A 22,629-nucleotide genomic window follows, 5' to 3' on the forward strand; every position below is an offset into this window, starting at 1 on the left:
CTGCACAACATGGAGTGTGACAGTTCAAGGCAGCTGGTTAGTACCACCTTCTCAAGGACAATTTAGTAATGGACAACAAAATGCTGGTCTAGCCAGTGATGCTGACATCCCAAGATAAAAGGAAAAATTTTGCAACCCTCTTTAGACCTGGGTGAACCCAAAATACTGCAGAGTTCCAAATGTTACAATTTGTTCAAAAAGAAAATAAGGGTAAACTACAAGCCAACAGGTTTAATTGGTAAAGCTTTAAGAAATGTTGACCTGGGACAAAATTAGTGATCATTTGGACAAAGGTGGATTTATTAATAAAATCCAGCCCATCTAAAAACACTGCATAACTTGATTTAGTTTTTTGAGGTAACTGAAAAGGCTAATCTGGGTAATGAGATTCACGTAGTGTATGTAGATTTTTAAAAGATATCTAGTTAAAATGTCACAAAGGTTTTTCAGCAAAGTTGAGGCCTGTTGAATGAAAAGAATAAAGGAGGCACCAACATGAAGTTGGCTCAGTGGTAGAAAACATTTATGGTAAACTGTTGTTTTTCAGAGTAGAGGAAGGTAAACAATGGTATTCCTCAGGAGTCAATACTAGGATTACTGTTTTCATTTTCTGTATATTGATGAATGAATCTTGAGTATTAGGAGCACAAATTGAAAATGTGTAGATGACACAAAACTTAGAAGTATTATGTGTGAAGGATTATTATTAGCTTCAAGAAAACATAGTGAAGTGGGATGGGGCCAAACTGCAGGTAAGTTAAATGCAAATGTGACACATTTTGGCAGAAGGATCGAGGAGATGCAAAATAAAATAAGCAGAGGAATTCCAAATGTTGTGCAGGAGCACACAGACCTAGCAGAATTTGTGGACAAATGGTAGGGCAGTATGGGAAAGTAGTTTTAAAACAAAGGGGTTTCAGCATAAATAAATCATAGTGTACAAAAACAAGGAAGTTAAGATGAACATTTTGAAAGCCGAGCTGGAGTAGTGAGTCCAATTTTTGGCATCATTTTGAGAAAGATGTGAAGGCTGTGGAGAGGCTGCAGAAATGCAATTATATGGAGAATTTCAGATATGAGGATAGATCAGAAAAGCTGAAGAAATTTAATAGACCTGCTCAAAATTATGAAAGGTTTAAACACAGAAACAGTTCCCTTCAGCAAAGGAGTCAAGGTCCAAAATCTGCAGACAGTAGCTGGCAAAAAAACCCAAAAAATAACATTAAATGTCTCCTACATATAAACGGTTTAGATCATACATGTACTTCTTGAAAGTGTGTTGGAGGCAGTTTCAGTCGTGACTTTCAAAAGCATATTGCACATGCATCTGAAGATTATAATGTTGCAGGCTTACATGGAAAGAGAGTGGAACTAACTGCTATTCTATAGTATCTGCAAACCTGATAGACTAAATGATAACGATATCAAAAGAGGCTGAAAAAAAACCCCATTTAGATCAGGAGTCCAAACTTAAAGGGAAAAATAAGTTGACTTCTCATAGTTCCTTTGGTATCCTATCAATATCAAGTTGCTACATACACTACGTGAATCTCATTACCCAGATTAGCCTTTTCAGTTACCTCAAAAAACTAAATCAAGTTATGCAGTGTTTTTAGATGGACTGGATTTTATTAATAAATCCACCTTTGTCCAAATGATCACTAATTTTGTCCCAACTCAACATTTCTAAAAGCTTTACCAATTAAACCTGTTGGCTTGTAGTGATTGTTTTGCAGCAAAGACCCACAGTTTGGATGGAAGGTCTGTAGATGTAAGATTGAGTTAATAGTTCACCCTTCAGAATTTGAGGAGATGAGTGACATCAATTTCTGAGATGGACTGATTCCCAGAAAATACTTCACTAAAATACCTTGAGCTGATTTTTAAAAAAAATGGTATATTTTGCTCAATGAAATTTGCCAGCTTTCTTTCAATTGCAACAGGATTAAATTTGTGGCAAGCAGAAAAAAAATCCAGAGGCTGTTGGTAGGTGATGACAACATAGATTCTATGATTTTCTCTTCAACATCCTTGTCAAGCCATTGTGGCCATAAATGCAATCGCTTACCTATCTTAAGCTTTAGGTTTTTTCCATTTCTAAACATTTCATTTTCAGTCAACAGCAAAAATTCACCATTCTCCTTTACTCTTGTTTCCAAAAAAAAAATCAATGATAAATCCCTCATCAACCTTCTTTCCAATTCTCATAATCCAAAAAATGTTCCTAACCATTTGACTAGCATGATCGCTCTCTTGCTCTCTACATACAAACAAGGTATTAGGTATGAGCGGACAATCAAAGTGGCAGACTGGGTTCATGAAGAGGTATGAAGATGCTGAACTCAATGTTAAATCCTGAAGATGGTCAAGTGCCTAAGCAAAAACCGAGGTGATATTCCTCCAATTTACATTGGGCTTCAGTGGAACACTGCAGCAGACCTAAGAAATAAATATTAGCACGAGGGCAAGATAATGTTTTGGAATAGTGACTGGATGTTCAGGGTCTCGAGTACAGAATGGCTAATGGTACACAATAGGTAAAATCTAATGCAGAGAAATGTGAAGTGATACATTTTAGCAGGCAGAATGCGGAGAGACAATATGAACTAACGGATACAATCCTAAATGTGAAAGAACGGAGGGTGTTTAGGTTCTCTGTTCCCAGACCTTATAAATGGAGGCAGAGAGAAAAAAAAAGCAAGGAAGCTGTGATGAAACTTTGTAACAAACATTGGTTCTGCCTCAGTTTAAGTATTGCACCCAATTCTGGGCCCCTGAAAGGTTGTGAAAGTTTTGGAGAAAGTGCAGTATTGATTTATTAGAATGATTCCAGAAATTCGGAACTTCAGTTATGTAGACATATTAAGAAGCTGGTTGATCTCCCTCAGAAAAAGGCAAAAGGACATTTGTTGTAGATGTTCAAAGTTATGAAGGATCTGGACAGAGTAGATAGGGAGAAATTGTTCCCATTGATGGAATATCGAAGAAAGGTACATTGATTTAAGGTGGATAACAAAACAATGGCGATATAAGCAAAATCATTTTTGCAGTGAGTGGTTAGGATCTGATCTGCTTGAAAATGTGGTGGAGGCAGATTTAATTGAGCTTTTCAACAGAGAATGGAATAATCAGCTGAAGAGGGTAGATGCTAGTGTTGTAGTTTCATAAAACTATTTGGTTAGAGGCATGGTTAGTTCTGAGGCATATCTTGAGTAAAGTTGGCAGGCTCTATAGCCTTTGCTAGATCCAATGCCTTCAGTTGTTTAATATGAGATGAAATGAATCAAATTGATGAAATCTAGTTTCTGTGATGGTGGAAGTGCTTCAACTTTGCTGAAATACTGTAGCATTTTATAAGGATTGAGCACAACTTTCTTTTTTTACTCAATTTTATTTATGAAGCCAAGGTGCTTTATGCTTTTTTCAGTAACTGCTGAACTCATCCTGCTACCCTTACAGCCTTTTGGTGTGCAAATCCCCGAGTCCCTCTCTTCCAGCAGAACCTTTAACAATGAACATTTCATTCTTACTGCATCTATGTATTATTTTACCACCACTTTACAGCATTAAATTTCACTTGCCATTTGTCTGCACATTTTACCAGTCAAAGTTCTCTACAGGTCTGCTACCGTTCTCTTCTATTTGAAACTTCTGAACATTTAGTCAGCCGTGAATTTTGAAATTATGGCCTTTAAAACCAAGTTTTAATAAATAATTTAAGATATTTAATATAAAATCAATTATATAAAAATGTTAAATCAGCCAACACTCTTGCTATGCAAATTAAGCTAAACTGTGGAAAATCATTGTCTGCCATGGTGTGCTTTGATTCAGCTTATGTTTGGTAAGCTTGCAGTTAACGCTAAGTGCTTTGGATTGCACTGTGTATGTAACAACAGAAACACCTGCATTGGTGTATTTTTGTGGGGTATATGTTATATATTATACGCTTGAATTGGTTCAACTGCAAATATTTCTTCAAAAACAAAGGGCTGATTTACAATTTGCAGACAGCTGACAGTTCCATGCATCCAATGAATCAAATGCAAACCGATAACCTCCAACTAAACAAACATAATCCAAATTCATGAACAATCAAATTAAAGTGACATACAGGTGAAGACAAGGAATAAAATCCAAACTCCTACAAAAAACAGAAGTAGGAAGGCATTCATTGGTAGGAATATAAGAAAAGGTGGAAATGAGGAGCCGAAGCATAGCAGGTGGGGGAGAAACCAGGGCAATGACTAACAGCACAAAATTCTTTCTAAACACTACAACATTAAAAAAGTGAAACTGTAATCAATGCAAAACAAGACAGTTAATATTCTGGAAATCATGAACAACATGTTCTTTGCAAACAGTAAAAGACAAAAAAAAGAAAGATGTGGAAGAAGTCCCTTACGTCGCTTTTTCCAGCCTGAAATGAATACAAAGGCTTCAAGCTGGAAGCCCAGGTATGTTCTGTAATTGGATCTTGGATCTTATTATTTGGGTAGGCTGCTTGTGGCATTTCCATAACTAGCTCACTCATTATACAGATGATTGTTAGCCCAAAGATAAATCGTTGAAGCAGGTTTGTTTTGTGTGCTGTGAAATGCTGGGCAAATAGGAGTGTTTCTTTGGAGGTGGTGACAGACTCTACAATAATGGCTTTCAAAATTACTTGTAAAACAAAAAAAAAAGATACTTTGGCCGTGCTGAAATGTAGATAGAATTTATAGCATAAAAGGAGGCCATTGCTGAGGCTGCATAAGGCTCTAGACAGACCACATTTGGAATATTGTAAGCAGTTTTGGGGCCTGTATCTAAGGAAGGATGTGGTGATGTTGGAGGGGGTTCAGAGGAGTTTTACAAGAATGATCCCAGGGATGAAGGGCTTGTCACATGAGGAGCAGTTCATGACTCTGGATCTGTATGTGGAGTTTACAAGGATTGGTGGGGTGTGATCTGATTGAAACTTACAAAATACTGAGAGGCCTGGAGAAGATGTTTCCATGATTAAGAGAGACTAGGACCCAAGGACAAATGCTCAGAGTGAATGGGTAACCTTTTAGAAAAGAGATGAAGAGGAATTTCTTTAAACAGAGTATGGTTAAACTGTGGAACTCATTGCTACGGAGTGCTGTGGAGGCCAACTCATTTAATGTATTTAAGGCAGAGATATATAGGTTTTTGATTGATAGGGAGATCAAGGATTATGGGAGAAAGCAGGAGAATGGGGTTTAGAAATATATCAGCCATGATTAAATGGCAGAATAGACTTGATGGGCTAAATGGCCTAATCCTTCCCCTATATCTTACGGTCTCATTTAGTCCATCATGTTATGATCTCCAAAAAGACTGATAACTTAAAATAAAATAAATTTTGAATTTTCAGATGACAAAGTGTTAAGCTTCAAACTAAGACTTCTTGCAAAGACTTTGTGTTACAGACTAAAAATATTGTTACCTAAACAGTATTGTTATAGCCTACTTATACTTTGAATTGTAGATCAAAGCTTTCTCCTTTTACATTTGTTATAAGTAAAAGAAACCCAGTACATTGGTATGCACTATACTCTGCCTGAAATAGTCACTTGATTTTACTGGAACAAATCCAAAGTATTTCTTAGCACCTGAGGGTGGTCCATTCCTTTCACACTGAGGTTTTTTTCCCCTGATGAATCATCCGCCAGTCTAAGTCAGGAAAGTATTCAAATCTTCATGAAAGTTTATCTTTTCTATCTGAGCACAAACATCCTTGAGCATTTCTGCACAGTGAACCAGGGAAACCTTTGGTGCTTCCCCTCGCCCAGATCCTGACTGCCTATGTTTCAGAGGTTTGTGGGATAGCTTAGAAACCTTTCCTCCCCTCAAAACACATCTTCATAACAAGGTGAATCAGATGAGCCTTTGTAACTAGGTGGAGATTCTGATTAGCTATCCTTGAGACCCCCATGGTATCTTACTTCAGATGTAAATGTGCAGTTAGAAGCTTAAGTTGTTCTAAACTGATATTTTCAAAACTTTCCTGGGATTTTGAAAACTTGCAATCTGATCACTATAAACACAGCTCATGCTGTCGTTGTTTTTCAAAGGCCGAAAGGTGTTGACACAAGATAATCTTCAACAGCCTCATTACCCAAGTCTTTCAGACAAACATCAGCACAGATCACCAACCCACTTTATTTTACTTTAAAGACAAATCTTCCCACCCACATAATTGTAAGTGTCTATGCTGGAGAGATCCTGAAAGGACTGGCCTGGCATCCACTTTATGTTTAAAATCACATTCTGCAGAGGCCCAAAACAAATGTTGGATTATCTATTTAATATATAAGAGACCTAACTCCTGTGTTAGGAATCTGCCTGAGTTACTGGCAATGCGACTTTTACCAATATGGCGTGCGCAAATCATACACAGGATGTCTGCCTCAAAATTGATTTTTTTTTAATCCAATGATGTGCCAGGGACTGTACAGATGTATCTGCAGCAGGCAAATTGGTGAGGATGAGGTCAAGTACATTTTTCACTGTTGGTTCTCTCATCACCTGCCACAGGCCCCATCTCACAGAAATGACCTTTAGGACTCAACCAGCTCAATCAACAATGCTACTGCCAAGCTACCCTGGTGGTGGACATTGAAATCTTTCACCAGAGTACTATATGTGTCCTTGCCATCCTCAGTGCTTCATCCAAATTATGAAGGAGGAAAGCTGTATGGATCTACACAACAGAAAAAGGCATATTGACCCCAGTCAAAAACAACCACTACTCTAATCCCATTTTCCAACACTTGGCCCATAGCCCTGTATGCCTTGACATCCCAAGTACCCATCTAAATGCTTCTTCTGAGGGTTTCAGACACTACTACTCTTACAGGCAGTGAGTTCCAGATTTCTGCCACCCTCTGGATGGGAATGTTTTTCCTCACATCTCTAAACCTTCATCTTCCTACCTTAAATCTAAGCCCACAGTCAATGATCCCTCCATCAAAAAGGTTTCCTGTCTGCCCTATCTATGCCCTTCATAATTTTATACCTTTCAACCTTATGCCCCCTCTCAATCTCCTCTGCCCTCAGGAAAACAACCCCAGTCTGTCCAATCTCTCTTCTTAACTAAAACTCTCCAGCCCAGGCAACATCATGGTAAATCTCCTCTGAACCCACTCAGTACAATCAGATCCTTCCTGTAATGTAGATTCCAGAACAACACACAATACTCTACCTGTGGCTTAACCAATATTTTATACAATTTCAGCATAAAGTCCCTGCTCTTAAAACTGTATGCCTTGGCTAATAAAGACAAGTATACCATTTGTCTTAACTACTATCCACCTGATACTTTACATAACCAGTGTATATGCACACCAAGTCCATGTGACGCTTCATGTTTCCCAGGGTTCTGTTGTTGTATTCTCCTGCATTTGTCTGTTCTGCCCCAAGTGCATCACCTCACATTTATCTGGATTTCATGAGCCAAGGAATGATGGCATCTGGTAATCAGCAAGAGGTTTCCTTGCCCAAGTTTGACCCAATGCCATGAGACTTCATTATATCCAGAATCAAATTTGTGGACACCTAAAGCAACTCCTTCCTGACTGTGAAATTACCTCTGTTAGGCTTGGGCAGCTTGTAGGACAAGACATATCCAGGAATGGTATTGGTGGTGTCTGGGATTTTGCAAGGTAATATTCCATGAGTATAACTACATCAGGCTGTTGTTTGACTAATCTGTGAGACAGTGCTTCCAATTTTGGCACGAGCCCCCAGATATTAGTATGGAAGACCCCTTTGCAGGGTCAACAATGCTGTTTTTGTTCTCATTCCTGGTGCCTAGGTCTATGCTAGGTGGTCAATTCAGTTTCATTTCTTCCTTGAAACTTCTAGCAGCTAATACAACTGAGTGGCTTGCTAGGCCACTTCAGAGGGCAGTTGAAAATCAACCATATTGCTGTAGGTCTGGAGTCTCACGTAGGCCAGATCAAATAAGGGTGGCAGATTTTCTTCTCTAACAGACATTAGTGAACCAGATGGTTTTACTTACAATCAACAGTAGTTTCATGGTCAAAACTGGAGGCAATGGGAACTGGCAGGAAACTCTCTGCTGATTGGAGTTATACCTGGCACTTAAGATAATGGTTGTGGTTATTGGAGATCGATCATCTCAGCTCCAGGACATCTCTGCAGGTGTTCTCAGGGTGGTGTCCTTGACCTGACCATCTTCAGCTGCTTCATTAAGAAGCTTCCCTTCATGATAAGACCAGAAGTGGGGACATTTTCTGATAACTGCACAATATTCAGCACCATTCATGACTCCTCTAATACTGAAGCAGTCAATGTGTAAATACAATAGACGGGCACAATATCCCAACTTGGCCAGTAACATTCATGTCACAAATGCCAGGCAATGGTCATATTCAATAAGAGAGATTTATAAAATCATGAGGGGCATGGATAGGATAAGTAGACAAGGTCTTTTTCCTGGGGTGGGGAAGTCCAGAACTATAGGGCATAGGTTTAGGGTGATGGGGGAAAGATTCAAAAGGAATCTAAGGGGCAACTTTTTCACACAGAGAGCGGTGCATGTATGGAATAAGCTGCCGAAGGAAGTGGTGGAGGTTGGTACAATTAAAACATTTAAAAGACACCTGAAGAGTACATGAAAATTAAGTATTTAGAGGGATATGGGCCAAGTGTTGGCTAATGGGTGAGGAGGATTTGTCTATAGAGTGCAAGTCAGAAACAGGAAAGGAACAGTCACTTTATTGGGAGGGAGATTTTGGAACGGTGCATAAGTAACAGAGTTGTTGTCATGGGTGACTTTAACTTTCCTAATATTGATTGATTGAACCTCCTTTGTGCAAATATTTTGGATGGAGCAGTTCTTGGCAGATGTGTCCAGGAAGGGTTCCTGACTCAATATGTAGATAGGCCAACTAGAGGTGAGGCCACATTGAATTTGGTGCATGGCAAAAAACCATGCCAGGTGTCAGATCTCTCGGCAGGAAAACATTTTGGTGACAGTGATCACAACTCCCTGATCTTTACTATACTTGTGGAGAGGGTTAGGAGTAGACAGTATGGGAAACTATTTAATTGGGGGAGAGGGAATTGCAATGCTATTAGACAGGAACTGGGGCACCTAAATTGTGAACGGATGTTGTCAGGGAAATACACAACAGAAATGTGGAGGTTGTTTCGGAAGCACTTGTTGATAGTGTTGGACAGGTTTGTCTCACTGAGGCAAGGAAGGAGTGGTAGATTGAAAGAATCTTGGGTGACAAAGGATGTGGAATATCTAGTCATGAGGAAGAAGGAAGCTTACTTAAGGTTGAGGAGCCAAGGATCAGACAGGACTTTAAAGGGTTTCAAGATGGCCAGGAAGGAACTGAAGATTGGACTTAGAAGAGCCACAAGGGGGCATGAGAAAGCTTTAGCGGGTGGGATTAAGGAAGGCCCTAAGGCATTCTAAGCTTGTGAGGAACAAGAGGATTACCAGAGTGAGGGAGAGTGGAAGGAACACGCACCTGGAGTTACAGGAAGTAGGGGAGGTCCTTAATGAATACTTTGCTTCAGTATTCACTACTGAGAGGGACGTTGACGTTTCTGAGGACAGTGTGAAAGAGGCTGATATGCTCGAACAGGTTAATGTTAAGAAGGAGGATGTGCTGAAAATTGTGAAAAACATAAGGATAAATAAATCCCCTGGGGGATATACCCAAGGTTACTATAGGAAGCAAAAAAAAGAGATTGCTGCGCCTTTGGTGATGGTCTTTGCATTCTCACTGTCTACTGGAACCATATCAGATGATTGGAAAGTGGCAAATGTTACTCCCTTGTTCAAGAAAGGGAATACTTATGTTTGTGGTGGGCAAAGTATTGGAGAGGATTCTGAGAGACAGGATTTTTGATTACTTGGAAAGCCATAGTTTGATTTGAAGTAGTCTGCATGACTTTGAAACAAATGAAACAAACGACAGGCAAAAGTAGACATTGGGCCACTTCAAACTGATGCTGGAAGCCTAGTGATGGGAGATAAGGAAATAGCAGGAGAATTTAATAAGTACTTTGCATCAGTCTTCACAGTGGAAGACATGAGTAATATCCCAACAATTAAAGGGAGTCAGGGGGCTGAGTTGAGTATAGTTGCCATTACAAAAGAGGAAGTGCTAGAAAAGCTAAAAGGTCTTAAAATTGATAAATCTCCTGGCCCCGATGGGCTACATCGTAGAGTTCTGAGGGAGGTGGCTGAGGAAATAGTGGAGGCATTGGTTGAGATCTTTCAAAATTCACTGGAGTCAGGGAAAGTCCCGGATGATTGGAAGATCGCTGTTGTAACCCCCTTGTTCAAGTAAGGATCAAGGCAAAAGATGGAAAATTATAGGCCAATTAGCCTAACCTCGGTTGTTGGTAAAATTCTAGAATCCATCATTAAGGATGAGGTTTCTAAATTCTTGGAAGAGCAGGGTCAGATTAGAACAAGTCAACATGGATTTAGTAAGGGGAGGTCGTGCCTGACAAACCTGTTGGAGTTCTTTGAAGAGCTGACAAGTAGGTTAGACCGGGGAAACCCAGTGGATGTGGTCTACCTAGACTTCCAAAAGATCTTTGATAAGGTGCCACACGGGAGGCTGCTGAGCAAGGTGAGGGCCCATGGTGTTCGAGGTGAGCTACTGGTATGGATTGAGGATTGGCTGTCTGACAGAAGGCAGAGAGTTAGGATAAAAGGTTCTTTTTCGGAATGGCAGCCGGTGACAAGCGGTGTCCCGCAGGATTCTGTGTTGGGGCCGCAGCTGTTCACGTTATATATTAATGATCTGGATGAAGGGATTGGGGGCATTCTAGCGAAGTTTGCCGATGATACAAAGTTAGGTGGACAGGCAGGTAGTTCTGAGGAAGTGGGGAGGCTGCAGAAGAATCTAGACAGTTTGGAAGAGTGGTCCAGGAAATGGCTGATGGAACTCAATGTGAGCAAATGCGAGGTCTTGCACTTAGGAAAAAAGAATACAAACATGGACTACTTTCTAAACGGTGAGAAAATTCGTAAAGCCAAAGTATAGAGGGATCTGAGAGTGCTAGTTGAGGATTCTGTAAAGGTAAACATGCAGGTTGAATCCATGATTAAGAAAGCGAATGCAATGTTGTCAATTATCTCAAGAGGGTTGGAATATAAAAGCACCGTTATGCTACTGAGACTTTATAAAGCTCTGGTTAGGCCCCATTTGGAGTACTGTGTCCAGTTTTGGTCCCCACACCTTAGGAAGGACATACTGGCACTGGAGCGTGTCCAGCGGAGATTCACACGGATGATCCCTGGAATGGTAGGTCTAACATATGAGGAACGGCTGAGGATCCTGGGATTGTATTCATTGGAGTTTAGAAGATTAAGGGGAGATCTAATAGAAACTTACAAGATAATACATGGCTTGGAGAGGGTGGACGCCAGGAAATTGTTTCCGTTAGGCGAGGAGACTAGGACCCGTAGACACAGCCTTAGAATTAGAGGGGGTAAATTCATAACAGAAATGAGGAGACATTTCTTCAGCCAGAGAGTGGTGGGCCTGTGGAATTCATTGCCGCAGAGTGCAGTGGAGGCTGGGATGCTAAATGTCTTCAAGGCAGAAATTGATAAATTCTTGATGTCACAAGGAATTAAGTGCTGCGGGGAGAATGCGGGTAAGTGGAGTTGAAATGCCCATCAGCCGTGATTGAATGGTGGAGTGGACTCGATGGGCCGAATGGTCTTAGTTTCACTCCTATGTCTTATGGTCTTTGTGAGGGGCAGCTCATGCCTCACAAACCTTATTGAATTCTTTGAGGATGTGACAAAACACATTGATGAAAGTAGAGCAGTGGATATGCTGTACATGGATTTACCAAAGCATTTGATAAGGTTGCCCATGGTAGGCTTATTCAGAAAGTAAGGAGGCATAGGATACAGGGAAATCTGGTTGGCTGGATACAGAATTGGCTGGCCCATAGAAGACAGAGGGTGGTGGTAGCTGAAAAATATTCAGCCTGGAACTCGGTGACCAATGGTGTTCCACAGGGATCGATTCTGGGACCTCTCCTCCTTGTAATTTTTATAAATGAGTTGGATGAGGAAGTGGAACAGTGGGTTAAGAAGTCTGCCAATGACACAAAGATTTGTGGAGTTATGGATAGTGTGGAGGGCTGTTGTAGGTTGCACGGGATATTGACAGGATGCAGAACTGGGCTGATAAATGGCAGATGGAGTTCAACCTGGAAAAATGAAGTGATTCACTTTGGAAGGTTAAATTTGAATGCAGCATACAGGGTTAAAGGCAGGATTCTTGGCAATGTCGACGAACAGAGAGATCTTGCAGTTCATGTCCATATAGCCCTCAAAGTTGCCCCCCAAGTTGATAGAATTGTTAAAAAGGTGTATGGTGTGTTGGCTTTCATTAGCAGGGGGATTGAGATTAAGAGCCGTGAGATTATGCTGCAGCTCCAAACAGCCCTGGTTAGAACGCTTTTGCAATATTGTGTTCAGTTTTAGCAAAGATGTGGAAGCTTTAGAGAGGGTGCAGAGGAGATTTACCAGGATGCTGCCTGGACTGGGGGTCATGTCTTATGAAGAAAGGTTGAGGGAGCTGGGGCTTTTCTCATTGGAGTGAAGAAGGATGAGTGGTGACTTGATAGGGATGTACTAGATGATGAGAGGCATAAATAGAATGGATAGCCAGAGACTTTTTCCCAGAGTGGAGATGTCTATCACACAGGGGCATAATTTTAAGGTGATTGGAGGAAGGTTTAAGGGAGATGTCAGAGGTAGGTTCTTTACACAGAGTGGTGGGTGCACTGCCAGCAGTGGTAGCATAGTCAGATACATTAGGGATATTTATGCAACTCTTGGATAGGCACATGGAAGATAATTCTAGGAAGGGTATATAAGTTATTCTGATCTTATGATGTTTAAGTGTTGGTGTTAGACTAGGGTGGACAAAGTTAGAAATCATACGACACCAGGTTATAGTCCAACAGGTTTATTTGGAAGTACACACCTGTGTCTTATGATCCTACTCCATTAGCTACCTGACAAAGCAGTGCTCTGAAAGCTTGTAATTTCAAATAAACCTGTTGGACTATAAACTGGTTTCGTGTGATTTTTAAGTCTGATCTTAGAGTAGGATAAAAGACCGGCACAACATCGAGGGCTGTTCTGTATCAAGGAAACAGTACTATGCTGTTCTGTTCTATGTTCTATTAATCTAGGATATCTGGTCGGCCTCGACTAGTTGGACTGAAGGGTCTGCTTCCGTGCTGTACATCTCTATGACTCCATGACTATGACTCTAAGAGACAATTTACTCATCGCCCCTTTTACATCACTACATAGCCACTACGAATATCCCGGGTGTTACCATTGACCAGAAACTGAATTGGACTTGTCAAATAATTAGTGACTGCAAAAGCAGGTCAAAGTTGAGGAATATTGCAGCAAGTAACTCTTCTCTTCATTCCCCCAAAGCCTGTTTACCACCTACAAAACAAAAGTCGGGGTGTGATGGAATACTCCCTATTTGCCTGGGTGATGGCAATTTCAAAAACACTCAAGAAGCTTGAAACTATACAAGATAAAGCAGCTTGCTTGGTTGGCACCATTATACCCAAACATTCAGTCACTCCACACCATGCTCATAGCAGCAGTGTGTACTATTTACAGGATGCATGGTAGAAATTTGCCAAAAATCCTAAGACAACGCCTTTCATACCCATGACCAATTCCATATAGGACAAGGACAGCAAATTTATGGAAACACCACCACCACCAAGATCTGCTCCAAGCCATTCACCATCCTGATTTGGAAATAAAGTGTCTCTGGATCAATCCTGGAATTCCCTCCCAAACAGTATTGTGGGTCTACATATAGCACCTGGACTGCAGCAATTCAACAAAGCAGCACACCGCCACCTTCTCAGCGCAACTGGAGACAGGCAATAAATGTTAATCCAGCCCAGTTAAGAGTCACCAAATGTTAAGTCTGTTTCTCTCTCCACAGATGCTCTCAAATATGCTGAGTGTTTTCATTCCACATCTCCATCAGCTACAGTATTTTGTATTTATTTTTGTATTAATCCAAATCCCTTCTGAAATTTTGATTTGAATTTCCTTCCACTGGCAATGCTACCAATGGCAATGTACTTCAGATCATAGCAATTAATTGATGATTAAAAAAACTTCTCAATTCTCCCTTAATGTCAATGTTTCCTCTGGTTATAGACTTTGCTATCAGTAGAAAAACATTCTGTCTACACCAAAATTCCCATGTTTCAGCAATATCTGTAATCATTTGAAATGTAATAAAAAAATCCACTGACACCTGGTTCCCATGCCTTTCAGAGAATTAACCAAAAGCTATTGAAGAATTGTATTGGCTAAAATTGACATCTGGAAAATAATTAATATTGCCTTTTTCTTTATCTACGGTAAAGGATGGTATGGTGTGCTTACCTTTATTGATCAGGGAATTGAGTACAAGAGTCAGGCTGTCATGTTGCAGCTTTATAAGATTTTGGTTAGACTACACTTAAAAAGTATTGTGTCCAATTCTAGTCGCCACATTACAGGAAGGATGTGAAGGCTTTGGAAGGGGTGCAGACGAGGTTTATCAGGATGCTGCCCAGATTAGAGGGTATGACCTATAAAGAGAGGCTAGAAAAACTCGTTGTTTTCTCTTCAGCAGTGGAAACTAAGGAAAGACTTGATAGAACTTAATAAAATTATGAAATGCATAGATAGGGTTGGCAGTCAGAATCCTTTTTCCAGAGTTGAAACATGTAATACAAAGGGGCATACATTTAAAGTGGGAGGGGGCAAGTTCAAAGGATATGTGAAGGGCAATAGTTTTGCACAGAATATGATAGGAATCTGGAATGCACCATCAGGGGTGGTGGTAGAAGCAGATATGATAATGGACTTTTAGATAATCACATGATTACGCAAGAAATGAGGGATATAGATCAAGGGCTGGCAGAAGGGATTAGTTTCACTTGGCGTCATGTTCGGGACAACATTGTGGGCCTAAGAACCCCTTCTTGTGCTGTACTGTTCTATGTTTTTTAGAGAGGACCAACCATTATCATATTGAATGGTGGATGAGGCTCGATATGCTGAATGGTCAAATCTTGGTCTTATTTTCTATGATTGACCTCCTCAACATATTTGTGGAAGTAACACCCCAAATGGAATGTATAAAGACCTCCTTACTGTGCAGTTTCTGAGAAGCATTTGACAAAGTATCCACTTATTGTAAAGACAATTAGGGATGGACAATAAATACCGAGCTATTCAGCAATATTACATCACATTAATGAATAAATAAATCAAAAATCAGTTACACTAAATCTTCACATTTTGACTTTAAGTAAACCCTAAGGAATGACTTTAAAAGAAACTGAAGGATAAACAGCAATGAGTATTCATAAGAGGAATTAAATCAGGTGGCAGTGGGGAGCATTAAAAACTCAGTATTAAGACAATCATGGAGTCATAGAGATGAACAGCACAGAAAAAGACCCTTTGATCCAACTCTTCCATGCTGACCAGATATCCTAACTTAATCTGGGCCTATTTGCGAGCACTTGGCCGATAACCCTCTAAACCCTTCCTATTCACGTATCCATCCAGCTGCCTTTTAAATATTATAAATTATACCAGCCTCCACCACTTCCTCCAGCAGCTCATCCCATACACGCACCACCCTCTGCATGAAAACATTGCTTCTTAGGTTCCTTTTAAATCTTTCCCCTCTCATCCTAAATCTATGCCCTCTAGTTCTGAACTCCCTCACCCCCAGGAAAAGACCTTGTCTATTTACCATATCTATACCCCTCATGATTTTATAAACTTTATAAGATCACCCCTCAGCCTTCAACGCTGCAGGGAAAACAGCCCCAGCCTATTCAACCCTGTAGCTAAAGTCCTCCAAGCTGAAAATGTGTTGCTGGAAAAGCGCAGCAGGTCAGGCAGCATCCAGGGAACAGGAGAATCGACGTTTCGGGCAGAAGTCCTTCTTCAGGAATATAAGATCACCCCTCAGCCTTCAACGCTGCAGGGAAAACAGCCTGAAGAAGGGCTTATGCCCGAAACGTCGATTCTCCTGTTCCCTGGATGCTGCCTGACCTGCTGCGCTTTTCCAGCAACACATTTTCAGCTCTGATCTCCAGCATCTGCAGACCTCACTTTCTCCACTAAAGTCCTCCACCCCTGGTGACATCCTTGTAATTCTTTTCTGAACCCTTTCAAGTTTCGCAATATCCTTCTTATAGGAAGACCAGAATTGCACTCAATTTTCTAAAAGTGGCCTAACCAATGTCTTGCACAGTCGCAATATGACCACATTTTCAGTTGCAGAAAAGATTTGTACTTACATTCAATGTAAAACAATGTTCATTGTAAGCTTTTGGGTCTGGTGACCTTCCTCAGAACAGTTTCGCGGAAGGGTGACTGGACCTGAAACGTTAATTCCAATTTCTCTTCAAAAATGCTGTCAGATCTGCTGAGATTTTCCAGCAATATGTTTTTGTTTCTGATTTACAGCATCCACAGTTCTTTTGGTTTTCATTGTAAACGGTTTGTTAGTAACCCTCAAGTCCCACACAGGCCTCTAAATGTAATTCCATAGAACCACTGGTTTGGAAAAATATTAAGGGTGTGTCTTCAAATAAATCAGGTAGGCAGAGAGAGAGATAAATCTTTGCAAAGTGGTTATATTTGTTGATTATACCAAACTTGGAAGGAGAATGGAATAGGGGAAAACAACTCAAATTTAAAAATAGTTGGACAAAATTAGTATATGAATTGAAAAATGACATGGAATTTAATGCAGTCATGTGCAAAGTACATTGGATGGGAAACTAAGCAACAAACATGACCAACAGCAAAGTTGAAATACCCAACTTTTGAAATGGAAGGAGATCTAATGTGGTGAAACTGATCTTAATTGGTGGCAGAAAATGGGCACAAATTATCACAGCTCAATATTATTACCTATTCAATTTCCTTTTTATTGATCTCTGTGGACATAATAGGCTTTCAATTCACTATCAAACATTTTGTTTTATTGCTCAAGACTAACTTCACCCTTTTTGCAGTCTTAGTAATTTTTAATAATGACTCTACTAATATAAAGCAGTACTCAATAAAGCCAATTGAGTGTTGGGACTGCATAACCAAAACAACCGAATGTGAGTGAGACCAAATAGGGATCAAACTGATGTGCTGATTGGCTTCCTTCTCGACGATAGTAACTCTCAAGTTGGGGCATGGGAATTCAGAAATTTCCGAGGAGAATCTTACCCAACTGATGGGATCTTCGGGTGAGGTCACGTGTAGAGCTGGGACCAGACTGATGAACATCAGAGGTGAATAGGTAAGAGAAAGGCAGTTGGAATATAATGTGAAAAAACTGACAGGCAATTCACTTTGGTAGGTGAAAGAGGTGCAAAGTATTTTTTAAATGATAAGAGATTGAAAAGTGTAGATATACAAAGGAATCTAAGTGTCATTGTTGATAAGTCATTAAAGAATAATATGCAAGTGCAGCAAACTAATTGGAAGGCTAATAGCATATAGCTTTTTTTGCTAGTGGATTTGAGTACTGTAGTGAAGTCTTGCTTCAATCTTTTGGAACTTGGTTAAACTGCAATTGGTATGCTCTGTGCAGTTTTGGTTTCCTTATCTCAAGATATTAATATCAGAGAGGGAGTTCAACAAAGATTCACCAGACTTTTCATGGGATGGCTGGAATATCCTATGAAGAGAGGTGATCTCATTGAAACCGACAAAATATTTAAAGGGATACGCAGGTAAGATGTTTGGGGAGTCTCAAACCAGGAGGAATAATTTAAAAATAAGGATTACCACTTCGATCTGAGGTGAGAAATTATTTTAGAGTTCTGAACATTTGGAATTCTCTACTACACAAGGCCATGGAGGAGCAGTCTTCAGAATCTAAAGATATTATTTCATGGAGGCAGTTCAGAGAAGATTCACTCACATGACCCCTGGTATAGAGGGATCGTCTAATGAGCAAAGACTAAAGGAGTTGGGATTCTACTCATTGGAATTTAGAAACATGAAGTGGCTTTGCAAGGTAAATGCTGAGAGGATATTTCCTCTCATACGAGAGTCTAGTACTCAAGGACACAGTCTTAGAATCACAGGGTGCCAATTTAAAAATTGGGAGATGAAGAGAAATTTCTTCCCTCAGAGGTGTTGAGGGTCTTTGGAACTCCTTGCCACAAAGCACTGTGGGGGCAGTGTGCTTATATATATTTGAGGCTGAGGTAGATTCTTGATCAATAGGGAATCAAGGGTTATGGGGAAAGGGCAGGAAAGTGGGCATGTGGAATGATCTCTTTTGAATTCTGTCTTTGCCACCATGGTCATATCTCTCCACTAGTCTGTATAAATCATTAAACAAGTCATCAATGGCATCTCCTGGCTAATATATTCGCCTATTTAATCATATTCTTTCAATAACTTTATTAGTTCTACTGTTGAAATAATTGTCAAAAGTTTTCAGTATGTCTTGCTGCTGAAATAAAGAACTGCAGATGCTGGTGATCTGAAACAAAAATATAAACTCAACAGGTCTGGCAGCATTTGTGGGAGAAAACAGTTAATGCATTGAGTCCAGTTATCTCCTTCAGAACTGATACTAATAATTGATGCCATCATTTGCCAGATATTGTGAATTCTGTAAAGAAATATATTTCATTGTTCAGCTTCTGTGTATCCAGTTTAACAGCTGTTTTATACCTCAAGAATGGTTTTCTCCATGATGTCAAATTTGTTCTCCATTGAATTTCCTCTGAAATTAAACCTTCCTGGCAATACTATTTCTGATGTTATGACTTCCTGATGTGATTAGTATTTTATGTTCTTTAGAGATTTTTATTTTTGAAGTAGGGATGATTCTCCTGTATATTGCTGCTGTTCTGGAGAGTTCTCCTTCTCTTTGTAGCTTTAATGGGAGTTTTCCACCTTTTGTAGTTTTTTTTGAAGGATTTCCTGCTCTTCATTGTTGTCTGTGAAAAAAAGTTATATTAAACCAGAATTGTTCACTTCTTTACACTGGCTAATGCTTAAATAACAGCATTTGTGATTTTCTGACTCTCCACTCCTGGATTATACAAGTTTCTTTCTTCATCGCTTTCGTCTACTTTTCTTTAACTATGCTTCATGGCATCCATGATTTGTGGCGGAAATGTCTAATCTGAATTGCAACTTTAAGTTCTCCCGCTTTCAAGGAAGGAGACAAAGTTGTAAATAATAGACCAGCCAGCCTAACAACTGTCATTGGGAAAATACTGGAATTCGATATTAAAGGGAGGAGGAGCAGCAGGCTGGTGTGTAGTTTAGAATAACACTGTTAGCATGAGGGCCAATTCCAAAACTAGGTGAAGTTAACCTCAGGATTGCATCTTCACTCTGTCCTGCAGTAGAATCATGGCATTTAGCTGTAGGTCAGTTGAATAATTGAACATGGGTGTTATATGGTTGGCCAGTTGATTCTGATTGTTCAAGGTGTTGCTATTAAGGAGGAAACGGGGAACTAGAGGCTGCCATGCTTCTATGTCATTCAAAAAAAGGTTTGAACACAGTCCTTGCAGAGAATCCATCTCTTTCTATGAACAGATGTCACTTCGATCAAGTGCAATGAGGCACTTACAAGCTTGACTAATTATTTTAATTTATAGTTAGTGTCGCCTTAGGGAACTCAGGATTATTCAATAAGTGTTGCTCAATCATGGAATCAGATCTAACTGTAGACATTTTATTTCGGCTTTTGCAAACGTGAACTGGTTGAGTACAGTCTGTACTCAACATGGATAGCTTAAGGAATGATGTTTGATTCAATTAATTGAATGGTAGGTCGAACAGGTTAAGCAAGACGTTTTCATACTCCTGCTATGCAGTGGTGATGCAAGTGATAATTTCCAGGATGCTATTGGCAGTTCAAAAAGAAACTCTGTTTACACAAACTTGAACCATACTGTGCATGAATTTCAGTGCCAGTGTAATGCCAGCTAAGCTGGCTGATTAAATCAAACAACACATTCATTTGGTTTTAATACGCAACTGTACACAACCAGGCCAAAATTACAAAACACAAAACAAATACCTACTGTTGGATGTAATTCCACAATTGGGCTGCACTGCTGACAATCCTGCATGTTCTAACAGTTACACTCAATCAATTTAGGATAATTAGTTATAGGTGGCTCATTTATGCTTGCCAAGAGTGACCATTCATATGCTAGGGCTGATTTTCTGAAAATCAAATAGAATAATTTTTCAAAATGCAAAGCTTATTTACAAGGTATGGGGTGCTTATAGTTCCCCAGTGGCTGGAATGTTGCTATTTAGCAAGTAATCCAAATTGACTTGCCAACGATTTAGTGCTATTTTTTATCCAGTCTCATAAACTGTTGTGACCATTTAAAATTTGGTATTGTTGTGTTTTGCCCTGATGAATACAAGACAAAACAGCTTTGACAACATCTCTCTTTTCAGCAATATTCAAGTTCTGTACATTTAATTTACTACATAAATGATTCAGACTTGGACAAAATGAAGTCATTAAAAGCACATCCCATACAAGTATTGACTATTGATAGGAAATTCATATGCCACAAATTACCAATTTTTCCCCCATAATTTCATCAGAACAATTACATATTTAGTGGTATTATCCTTCATACATGCTTCATAGGGTTTATCTGTCAAACCCTTGTTGTAATCTTTTGCAAAACTTCATAAAGATTATAGCAAAAGAATCAACTTTTGTGACTCAAAAGCAAGATAATAATGTTATATACAGTTTATTGCCAGTGTATGCACATTTGTAAGCACATAACTATAAATACATCAAATAATACAGTGTAAACCAAATTACTATTCACGTAACACTATATCCTTGATGTAGGTGCTAAAAAAGCCAGTAACCGATTTGCTTAAAATCTTTAAATACATTTCTACAAATTTTTCATTAAACAAAAAAAAGGGCAACTCCCTAACAGCAGCAAAACAACAGTCTGATCATGTTTTGCTTTCCCAGTGAGATTCATTTTACCAGATGCATTCATTTTTAGTTTTGGACTTTACAAATCCAGCTCCACGAGCATCACCATCACAGAACAACTGGCAACAAAACTATTTCCAGTATTGACTTAGGACATGTCATTGAATGTTAGTCATTATTCAACCAGGTAAAAGTAGTAGACTTTTTTTTTCCAAGTGAAAGTTACATTAATAGGATGAAAGAATATCAATCCGCAATAAGAGGTAGAGAGAACACTAATGTAAGGTGCTGACATCTCCACAGTGATCCACCTTCATAGTTTTCCCAAATGGACACTGTCAATATTTTATGACCTTCATTTACTGCACACACATATTAGCAATTGATGTTAAACTTCCTGGAATATTTAAACAAAGCCATCACAGACAAGGAGGTCAGTAGCATCATCACAATTGTTGTCTACTTAAAGTTACTGCTGAGGCAAAACTTGCCACATAGGCTTTTTTACCTGTTCATTAAACTAGAAACTTAGAAACACATACTAAATATAAACAAGTTACATACTGAGCGTGCTTGTGTAGAGCACTCCACTCCGATGCACCCTGCTTGAAGAAGGGATGATGACACGTGTCCATTTTGTAAAGGTACAAATCTCACGCAACTTGTACCTATCCACAAATCTACTACTGAGAAATAGGACAGATGACGCGCTGCTGCTCAGGAATGCTCAGCTCTTCTAGCTTTCTTCTGTTTAGCTTGCATTACTTTTACTGAGCGAACAACAGAATGAATCAGTGAATAGACAAGTGACACTGGCAAAACCAGACAATTCTAGCCCCAGCTCTTGCACAAACATTAAGTTACAATCCCTAAAGTTTTGTTATGACAGCATGCACCCAAAACAAGGCAGTTTGCTACTGCTTCAATCTGGTTCTGGTCTGACTTACTGGAGGCATATCCTTTACCAATCATTTTTGATATCTAACCAGAAGTAAATTATGAAGTAAAAGGAAACTGTAATGCTGCTGGATAGTAGCAAAAACACTTTTCTGAAGCTTAAAGCATTCCTTTTTAATCATAATTAGCATTTTATTTATATAACTGTAACACTGGTAAACATTAATTAGAAGAAACACAGGAGTCTGAATGAGAAGAATTGATTTGAGTTTTATCTGAATTGACTAATACTGTTTCCTCTGATCTGGAATAAATTCTGGTGCAACAGTCACATGCAGGCTGAGGAAAGTCATTTGTTGTATACAGCTGTGATGTATCAAGTTCCAAAGAAGAGTCTTGAAAAACTGGTTGTTCTGTCCCCATTAGACTCATTTTAAAAAGCTGCTATTTCTAGCTTTGACCAGTGAGATCTGACGCTGAGCCACTTGTGCTGGAGCCAGTTTGTGCACGTTTAATGTACAAGTTTAACAATTTCATCTGAAACACAAAACAAATTTACAATGTTACTTTTTCGATATATGTGATTTAAACAGGACTGCAAATACTACACACCGTCCAACAGCAAAAATCATGGTCTCAATGGAAAAATCATGAGGGCAATAAATCATAACTACAAATATAATCTGATAAATAG

The 22,629-nt window shown here is 39.4% G+C and overlaps 2 protein-coding genes across 49 annotated transcripts in view; both read right to left on the reverse strand.

Moving 5' to 3' along the window:
• The window catches only part of LOC122549303 (upstream-binding protein 1-like), a 145,565-nt gene extending 123,892 nt beyond the window's left edge, over positions 1-21,673 (reverse strand). The window contains exon 1 of the mRNA XM_043688891.1: positions 21,603-21,673. Coding sequence (XP_043544826.1) covers positions 21,603-21,673 — 71 coding nt within the window. The remainder of the gene's footprint in view (positions 1-21,602) is intronic.
• clasp2 (cytoplasmic linker associated protein 2) overlaps positions 20,815-22,629 on the reverse strand; it is a 328,546-nt gene continuing 326,731 nt past the window's right edge. For all 48 annotated transcript variants that reach the window (XM_087986123.1, XM_087986122.1, XM_087986097.1 and 45 more), the window contains one exon: positions 20,815-22,472. In XM_087986123.1, coding sequence (XP_087842249.1) covers positions 22,386-22,472 — 87 coding nt within the window. In that variant the 3' untranslated portion in view covers positions 20,815-22,385. The remainder of the gene's footprint in view (positions 22,473-22,629) is intronic.

Source organism: Chiloscyllium plagiosum, unplaced genomic scaffold (assembly GCF_037043375.1).
Source record: "Chiloscyllium plagiosum isolate Xiang-an unplaced genomic scaffold, Cpla_swu_hap1 HiC_scaffold_4, whole genome shotgun sequence".
Taxonomy (NCBI): Eukaryota; Metazoa; Chordata; class Chondrichthyes; order Orectolobiformes; family Hemiscylliidae; genus Chiloscyllium; species Chiloscyllium plagiosum.